We start from the raw sequence: 9,514 nt of genomic DNA on the forward strand, positions 1-9,514 counted from the left end.
TGTTTTTATGTTTTTATAACTGTTTTAATTATTTCTTAATGTTCTTTTGCATTTTGTCGCAATGTTCTTGAATGTTTCTGTAAAGCACTTTGAATTGCCCTGTTGTTGAAATGTGCTATACAAATAAAGCTGCCTTGCCTTGCCTTGCCTAATAATAATAATAATAATAATAATAATAATAATAATACGACAGTATTATTGGTCTCACGACCGACATTACTGTCTTTCAGAGGCTGTAACAGGTTCTGTTTCAAAGCGAAGGTCCGAATGAAGGTCCAGATATCATATGAAACTAGAAAACCCAAGGAATCTATTGATACCAACCGTGTCATATCAGGAAGGAAGCTAAATAACGCTCCAAAGTTAGACTTCATTTTTGGAAAAAGAGAGACCATTTTTAAAAAATTTGACATCACTAATGTATAAAATTTAAACTTAATCTGAAAAGTAACTAAAGCTGTTAAGTAAATGTAGTGGAGTAAAAAGTACAATATTTGCCTCTGACATGTAGTGGAATAGAAGTACAAGTAGCAAAAAATGGGAAAACTCAAGTACAAGTACCACAAAATTGTACTCTAGTACAGTACTTGAGTAAAGATTGAGAAGAGCAACTGCTTATAATCATGTGTTACTGCAAGATATCGATCACTACTTCACCTGAGAGTACCAAAAAGCCAAATATTCCCCTTTCCTTGGTCTGTGGTTTCTATTAGATAATAAAACCATGCATGAAGAAAATTCAAATTTAGGAAAAAGCCAAACCATCATAAATGTCATCACATAATTGTTGTGATGATAAAACTCACCTGTGATGAAGAAAGCCGACGATCTCTAACAAGAGAACCTGGCAGGAGTCCTCTCTTGTTTCTTGTATCCCTTCAATGCAACACAGCTTATATATTCAAATTAGGAGGCCTGTCTGTTTACTCTCTTAGGAAAATGTCCCTGTTTCATCTACTCACTGGTATGACACTTCAATGTAAACTTATCTGCGTCATTAATAGACGCTCAAAGCAACAGACGTAGTATAAAGAGAGAGAAAGTCTGCTAAGGGCTGGAAGAAGGGTTGGTGGAAGGGTCAAACAAACACAGCACTATTACTATTACTCGGCGTTCGTGTCAAGTTGAGTCATTTTTACTGACAACGTTAACGCTAAACCACTGGGTCACATGACGCCACGTCCGTAGCTTACGTTACGTTAGAAGCGTGCTTATTTGAAGCCAAACCATGATGTTCTTTTCCAACCTGACGCTATCAAGTAGTTTTATTGCCACCGTTTCACAACGTTAACCACCTGCAAACCTTCTGCGTCAAGATACTACGCAAAAAGGGATAATGACGCCCAAGCAGACACTTGACTTCACAGTAGTAGAGTAGTGCACTGTTTATTAAAGTTTCTTACTGAATGCTTCCTTCTTTATCCTCCTTGCATGGTTTGGCGAATGTCCTCTAAGAATGCAAAGCACATGGAAACATGGACGCTCTGTCGGGAGGGACTGATGCAAAAGTTTTGCAAAACAGAAAAGGGTTTTCTGGGCCAAGAGTAGAACAAGTTTCTTTATTTCCAAAAACAAATCACCATAGAAACACTGATTGGAACACGCTAGTCGAGGCATTATTCTCGTAGCATTTTTGATCAGGTTAATCAGCACCACCTGAATGTCAATGTAATGTAAAATTCAGTTAAAAGTCTGCATTGCAAACACAATGATATGCTAAGCCTGTAAAGTCCATTTGGCACAACACAACCATGAACATGTCAGGTACAATTTTGCACAGGTTTGATGATTTGATTAGAAGTTTGGCATTTGGCATTATCAATCCTTTCTCCTAAAAAGTACATTCATACTGGGCTGTAGTGTATACCTCCTCAGCCCCCCTGAGGCCTTTGAACAATGCATAATAATACAAAAACCCTGTATAACATATGAAAATTAAACATATTACTAACAGGACTATAGGCTTACTTTCTATTGTAAAATACTTCAGGGAGCAATTCTGATCATTTAAGCAGCTGCTGGTGTTTCAGCCGTCTGATTGTGGTTGGCTGTGTTTTATCAAAGGGTAGAGGTTTTTAAGATTCTGTCTTTGACATACACTGTATATAAAGAAGGCCGACGTGACAGCTCCCGAAAAGTGAAGCCAAAACATCTTGATCGCCCCCTGGTGGCTCGCTGGTCATGAGTCTGTGTAATAGAACATGTGTCAATTTAATTATAAATGTAGTTAGAGATATTATGGTTAGTTGTTGTGTCTTTCTTGCCAAACAGTGGCATATTATAAAAACACATATTTAATGTGGATTCACTCATTGCCGTACTTTGATCCATAGTAGCTTCTATACTATCACAGATCATGGTTGGTTGCTGAACCGTAATGGATCGGCTGATATAGCAGTCCAGTCTTTGTTGCTCCGAATGCATCTTTTTGCATGCAACTGTAAAACATTTCCTATTAATGCTTAAAGGTTCAACATGCCTTGTATTGATGGTGTGGGGCATTACAATAATTGAGAGCTGCTGGTGTATGTGCAGTAGAAATATTGAGAAAGCCTACTGTTAAATACGGAATCAGCTCTGTAAGTCAAAATCGATAAGGCTCATCCTCATGTTTAATGATTGACAGCCGTGATAACCAATGCCGCTGTATTCTTCCCTTCATCAAAAACACCCGGGCTAAAGAAGGGGAAGATCCTCTCCGAGAACATGCACCCAGTGAAGGTGTACATGTGAGACCTGGCCTCCACGTCAAAGAACGACACGACTCCCGCCTCGTAATCCGTAAACACTCCGATAATTTTCGGCTTGTCCTTGGAGGAAAGACGGACTGAGGGGGAGTCCAAGGCGCGATACTCCTCCCCGCTCCTCAGCCGCACCGTCCAATAGCCGTTCTCTGGGTTGGAGGTGATCATCCCCTTCCTGTTGACGGACTCTTTGACCACGCCCAGGTCCCAGTAGGTTTTTGTCCCAACTGCAACCTGATTGACGACGATAGAGAATATGAAACACTGAACATGGGAAACTACACTACATGACACCTTTCTACAATAAGTCCGTCATTAAAGAAGACGCTGACCTGGAAGTAGAACCTCCCGGACAGGAAGCCTCTCTTGCCCACAACGCAGATGACGGGGTCGAAGCGCTGGGGGTTGTCGGGCACGATGTGCAGCAGCTCGGCGCGGCCCGCCTGCTTTCCGTCAGCTGACAGGACGATGTTTGGATGGGCGGTGTCCGGGTCAAAAACCACATCAGCTAGGAAGATAAGATGGAGAGAATGTAAATGAATGCAAAATCTGGAATCTGGGATTGGAAGAGGTGTATGTATGTACAGTATGTGTGTGCGGTGTGTGTGTGTCCTTCATACATCTCGAGAACCGTTCATCCGATCTACTTCACACTTGACGGGTGTATTGCTGCTGACCCAAGGACGTGCAGTGTCAAAGTTGGTGCAATTTGGATGCATTAAATATGAATAAACTTTCAATAAAAAACTAACAGCTCTCTGTGTAGCAACAGTGGTGGGACTTCAGGGCTCTGCAGACTGAGATTAAATGAATGAATGATTACATTCATTTGTTAAAGACCATAACAGTGAGACAGCTATTGCCATAAATAACAAAAAAAGAATCAAACATAAATTAATGAGTGAATTTTAAGTCACTATCTTTAAAATTATTCTGGTGGTTTTTGTTTTTAGACAAATGGGACAATCTTGGTGAAAACTGCTGCAGTCTGTGTGTTGCTGAACTGGAAACTGAAACTATAGAATTATGTTGAGCGAGATCTTACCAGCATATTTCTGCATCTTCTTCATCTCTGTCAGGAAGATAAAAAACAGTTTAGTTTGAGGGTAGCGAATGCGATTCATGCCAGACAGGACTTTTCATTTCACTCTACCTTCTGTCTTCAGACCGTCCAGTTCATTCTTCAGGGTGTCGTCCAGTTTAGACAGCGCTCTCCTCGCCGTCCCCACACAGAGTTCAGAGTGGACGCCGATCTCCGTCCACTCTCTGGTGAGTGGAGGAGACATAAGAGCGGGCGACCTCTAACAGAGGGAAACAGAGTGAAGAAGATATTTGAGTAATGTATTGATTTAGAGAGTTTGACTGATATAAGATTACATAAATACAATACTATACTTTCTGCCTTTTTTTATCTTCAACTGAAAACCACAAATATTCAGTGTTTTGCTTTATCTTTATCATGGTGGAAAGGTGTTTATGTGATGCTGAAATGGAACTGACTGTAACCCCTGAAGATTTAGTTTTGACCAATTTCTGTCCTTTTACCTACTGACACCTGAACTAACCACCGTCGCCGTTTTAAGGTCGATTGTCACCTGTAGGACGTGCAGATGGTCCTCGCTGTCCCTCAGCTCCTCCATCTCAGCGTTTCTCCTCTGCAGCTCATCGATTTCCTGCTGTAGCTCGTTGACGAGCTCCTCTGCCCTCGTCTCTGCTGCTTTCTGCTTCTCCTTAATCTTCACGTTGACCCCAGCTCGTCTCTCCTCGATGGAGCGAATCAGAGACATAAAGAGACGGTCGCTGTCCTTCATCTCCTTCTCTGCACTCGTCTGGGATAAAAAAAAATTGAACATTAATATGTAAACTGAAGTTGCAGTCAGATGTATGAGGTTTTTTTTCCCATCCTCAAACTAATTCCTTTGCCCTACCTTGGGTACTGTATCTGTTTTGGATTTCCTACAGTTCCCATAATGCCTTTCACAACCACTCCAGAAAAGTCTTAGGGTGCATTCCAAGTCTCTTAAATTGCACCCACGTTTCCCTCACTTGCATCGTTTCCCTGCTTCCCTCCCACTGGGGATGCATCGAAGTGAGGAAAACGTGGATGCAATTTAAAGGTGCAGTGTGTAGGATTTGGCGACAGCTAGTGGTGTGGTTGCAGATTGCAACCAGCTGAATACCCCTCTGCTCACTCCTCCCTTTTCAAGACTGTGGTTACACCGTTTGCCTCTCTCAGAGAGAGAGAGATTACCATAATAACACTTCAGGTAACGTAAAAACGTGAAAGGCTCTCTCTTTGTCTCGTTCTGGGCTACTGTAGCAACATGGCGGACTCCGTGAAGAGGACCCGCTCCCTATGTAGATATAAACGGCTCATTCTAAGCTAACAAAAACACAACGATTACTAGTTTCAGGTGATTATACACTAATGAAAACATAGTTACGGATATTATATTTGTGCTAATAGATCCCCCGAAATGTTACATGCTGTTCCTTTAAGAGACTTGGGATGCAGCCTTAGAGCTAGAGAGAGCATTACCGTTTTCAATCTGTAATCAGGGATTCAGCTTGAGTCCAGTTTGAGTAACAGATTCAAGATTTTAAAGGCTAATCAGACACTCATGGCTGCAACAATTCTATATTTTGTTACAACTATTGCGAGGTAAACAGTAGAAACACAGTATTCACATTAAAAAGTAATGTACTTAGGAGGAATGTGCATTTGCATGTATTTGATTTGCCCATTCAGGGACTTCTTGTGTTTGCATATTTGTAGAAATCAGTGCCCCTGCCTCTTTTACAAGGGGTATATACTTGTGTATTTTTATTATATATATCAGTAAGGATGGTAAGTCTAGGAAGAGAGACTGGCATTAATGTTTTGAATCGCACAAGACATCATTTGTTATCTGTTACAGTTGCAAATGCGTGATGATAATGTGAAGTCACCAGCTGAATTCAAACAAGACAGATGACAACCCAGATAGACATTTCCATTACCACTCACGTTGCTGAGCTTCAGACAGCTTTTGATCTCCTCCACTTTCTTCATTCGTTCCTGGATCATCTGCTGGAAATCTGCCTCAGTCTTCTTCATATGGACCTAAGCAGGCAGAACGGAAATTAAAACCTTCAGTTGGCAGACTGTAAGTTGTTCACCAACAGTACAAGCAAATGAGACTAATATTCAAGATTTCAATTTCCCCTCTAGAGATGTGCAGAAGGACTATGTTTCATGTGTTCATTCCCATGACAATTAATATTATCATCAATGCACTCGTCATAGAAATATATCAGTATTGCTTTTGCTCTCTTCAGAACCCCATATTTCCTAAACCCGTATAACACAGAGCATACTCTACCTTCCTCTCAACACACTCGTCCTCTATCCTAACAGTCTGGTGGCCTTTGTGCTGGGTCTCGGTGCAGAACTGACACACACACTTGTGTTCGTCCCTGCAGAACATCTCCAGCAGCCTCTCGTGCTTCTTGCACATCCTGTCCTGCAGGTTCTTCACCGGGTCAATCAGCTTGTGGATCTTCAGGGTGGCCACTCTCCGGTGGGGCTCCAGGTGGGCTTCGCAGTACGACGTCAGACACACCAGACAGGACTTCAGGGCCTTCACCTGCAGGGAGGTCACGGCGCAGACGTCACACGCCACCTCGCCCGGTTTGGCCGCGCACTGCGGTGACGCCGAGGAACAGACTATAATCTTCCTGAATGTGTCTGCCAGCTCTTTGAAGGCCGTGTTGATGCTTATTTCAGGCCGGGAGGTGAATTGTTTGTTACAGGTGGGGCACTGGCACACCTCGCTGCTGTGCCACACATTCTGGATGCAGGCCTGGCAGAAGTTGTGTCCGCAGGGAGTGGTGACCGGGTCGGTGAACACCTGCTGACAGATGGTGCACTGGAACTGTTTTTCTGGTAGCATGTTACCCGACGAGGCCATTGTCTGCAGAACTGTAAAAAAGGAAGTTAGGCGATCAGTGCTCAGCAGGAAGATCTTTAATAGAGGAAGTGCACGCTGAGATTTATACCCACAGAACAAACACAAATGTACACGGGTAGAAAGAGGACTGAACTTCCATATTGCATTAGAAGCCACACATTTCTACACCCTGCACTGTTTGGTGAGCTTTGGGCATTAGTCATTGTTTTCCCAGCTAAATAGGCAACACATACCAGACACGCCCACCTCAGTTCCCACTGACAATATCCACACAACTACCAACACCCTATTACCAATGGAAACAGCTCTAATACTTATATTAAAGTTAGAAATAATCATTATTTTTGCTTGCTATAAAAATAAATCAGGCTGTACTAAATCAGGTTGCACAAATTAAACTTAAAGAAACACTGTGTAATATTTTGGGGGAATCTATTGGCATAAATGGAATATAATATTCATAACTATGTTTTCATTAAGGTATAATCACCTGAAACATGAGAATCGTTGTGTTTTTGTTAGCTTAGAATGAATCCTTCATATGTACATAGGGAGCGGGTCCTCTTCATGGAGTCCGCAATGTTGCTCCGCCATGTTTCTACAGTAGCCCAGAACGGACAAACCGAACACTGGCTCTAGAGAGAGCCTTTCACGTTTTTACGTCACCTGAAGGCCACCGTAGTTCTCCGACACGCTTGTGAAACTGTGGTAATATGAGCTGCAGAGAGCGAAACCGTGGTACCGCCAGCCGCCGTCTGACTTCCGTTGCTCCCAGTAGTGTTATTATGGTAAGGATGGCCTCTGAGCGAGGCGAACAGCGTTACCACGGTTTTGCACTCGGCGGCTCACGTTACCGCAGTCTTGGGAAGGGAGGAGTGAGCGGAGGGGTACTCAGCTGGTTGCAATCTGCAGCCACAGCACAATGTGCTGCCAAATTCTACACACTGTACCTTTAAGAAATGTCTTATAGCAAATAAAATACTATTTAGTGATGTGTAAATCCCTCATTTAGTAAACACTAAATAGGCAAAGTTTGAACATATGTAGAAAACATACTACTAGGCCCAGCAACAGAAAGCTTACTATGAAATTAACAGGGATTCACTGCCTTGCTCAAGGGTAATTCAACAAACAAGATATCTGCTGACTCAGATACTCTTTGAGCATAAATTCTAGTAAACAGCTGTGTCTGAAAGTAATGAAATCCCCTCTAAAACTCACTAATTGACATATTATATCTTGTTTTTTTTAAATAATTAATTCATTATAATTATTAAATCCAATTATTCCCTTGAGTACATACAAATATAAACATACAGGGTAAGGTTTCAGGCCTAACATATATCTGATTAATCAAATATACACTATACCTCCAGCTCAGCTCGTCATTCAATCCAACAATAATCAGGAAAATGACAAGTTTTTGGTCCAAAACTGCTATTGTGAGTCATTTCAACTTTTAAAGAAGGAAAAGACACATTCTCCAGCACTAAATAAAACAACTTTTAGACCCCTTTAGACCACACTAATTGTTAAGCAACTTCTCAAAAACAGCATACATCACAACAACGTGTATTTCCATCAGTCTATGTGAACATATAGTTGTATATTTGTCAGATATCTTGACAGTTTACTATAAAAAGTGCTGTTCCCCTTTTTGAATTATCCATAAACTTCACTTTCATTCACCTGCTCAGTCTTTTTCACAACAAAAGCGATCATATTTTTTGAATATTTCTCATAACTTACAGCTGCTTTTCTCAGATGAAGCTCGTCAGTCACACTTCTGTCCTCGGTGACGGCAGAGCAGGTGACTCTCCTGCTGCGTGAATGAGTATCAATACATTACAGGGCTAGCTGTGAAACAGGAAAATGTAATGTCAACACAGTTATTCATCAGCCTGAACCCTCCCTCTCCTGGGCCCAGCACTGGTTTCTCTGTCTGTCTGCTTTACTGTAAAGATCTTAAAACAGCAGCACAACCTACCAATCTACGAACCAACCAACTAATTAGTTACTGTATCTATTATGCTCACATGCTGTGGCATGACATCTGTGTGCATATTGGATCATGGGAATACATAATAGTAGCTCTCAAACAGGGAAGGAGTGTGTTTGCCTCATGGGTGTGGTGTTTGAGTCCAACGGTTAACATTTTTCCACTAGACACACCTATAACACAGAAAAACCTCAGCCTGACGTGAGGAATGCTGCAGCTCTGCATTGCATTTACAAACATGACATGGTTATGGTTATAGTGACACGAGCATTATTTAAGATGTTAAATACCCCCTTTGTTGAGCTTGAATGAAGGCCATGAAGAAGAACACATCAGATCACAGAAAGGGCCTGTAATTGCGGATTTTAATGTAGTCTTTCTTATAAAGCAGGAGAGGTTTTTATTCAATTTACTGTACCTGTCAGATAACACCTGGAACAAGACCAGTAGTGGCTCATTTACAGATTAGAGATCATGTGACTGGTGTGTGATGGGACCTTTAACAAGTCCATAAAGTACAAACAGGATGTGTTGTAACTGACTTTAGTAGCAGATGGCAATACACATTTAACTACAAAATTGTGTAGAAATTGGTTTGAACTTTATAGGAGAGTGTCCATAAAATTATGAAAAGACACAAAGAACATCTGCATTCTTGTGTTTTAGTCAATGTGAACATTATATTGCTTCAGTAAAGAGTTGGAAAAGGTACATGCAGAACAGTATGGATTACAGGCACAGGCCCAGGGGCCTAAAGAGACACAAAATGACCACAATAAGACACATAAAACGACTGCAAAGAGACACAAAATGACCACAAA

The 9,514-nt window shown here is 41.6% G+C and overlaps 1 protein-coding gene across 1 annotated transcript; it reads right to left on the reverse strand.

Annotated features, from left to right (window-relative positions):
• Positions 1–1,539: 1,539 nt before the first annotated feature.
• Positions 1,540–8,737, reverse strand: LOC119481273 (E3 ubiquitin-protein ligase TRIM39-like). Its single transcript, XM_037758050.1, has 9 exons — positions 8,444–8,737; positions 6,107–6,705; positions 5,752–5,847; positions 4,340–4,573; positions 3,898–4,045; positions 3,790–3,816; positions 3,077–3,252; positions 2,573–2,978; positions 1,540–2,216 (listed from the first exon to the last, which is right to left on the reverse strand). Exons 2-8 carry the CDS (start codon positions 6,692–6,694, stop codon positions 2,613–2,615), a joined length of 1,635 nt encoding a protein of 544 aa, XP_037613978.1. The 5' UTR covers positions 6,695–6,705; positions 8,444–8,737; the 3' UTR covers positions 1,540–2,216; positions 2,573–2,612.
• Positions 8,738–9,514: the final 777 nt, after the last annotated feature.

Source organism: Sebastes umbrosus, chromosome 22, assembly GCF_015220745.1.
Source record: "Sebastes umbrosus isolate fSebUmb1 chromosome 22, fSebUmb1.pri, whole genome shotgun sequence".
NCBI lineage: Eukaryota > Metazoa > Chordata > Actinopteri > Perciformes > Sebastidae > Sebastes > Sebastes umbrosus.

Excerpts from the sequence above, each read along its gene's own strand:
- LOC119481273 (XM_037758050.1), bottom strand. The coding sequence starts at position 6,694 with ATGGCCTCGTCGGGTAACATGCTACCAGAAAAACAGTTCCAGTGCACC. Across the intron at positions 3,817-3,897 it reads GGACGGTCTGAAGACAGAAG|AGATGAAGAAGATGCAGAAA; the intron begins GTAGAGTGAAAT and ends TCTTCCTGACAG. Across the intron at positions 2,979-3,076 it reads CCGGGAGGTTCTACTTCCAG|GTTGCAGTTGGGACAAAAAC; the intron begins GTCAGCGTCTTC and ends GTCGTCAATCAG.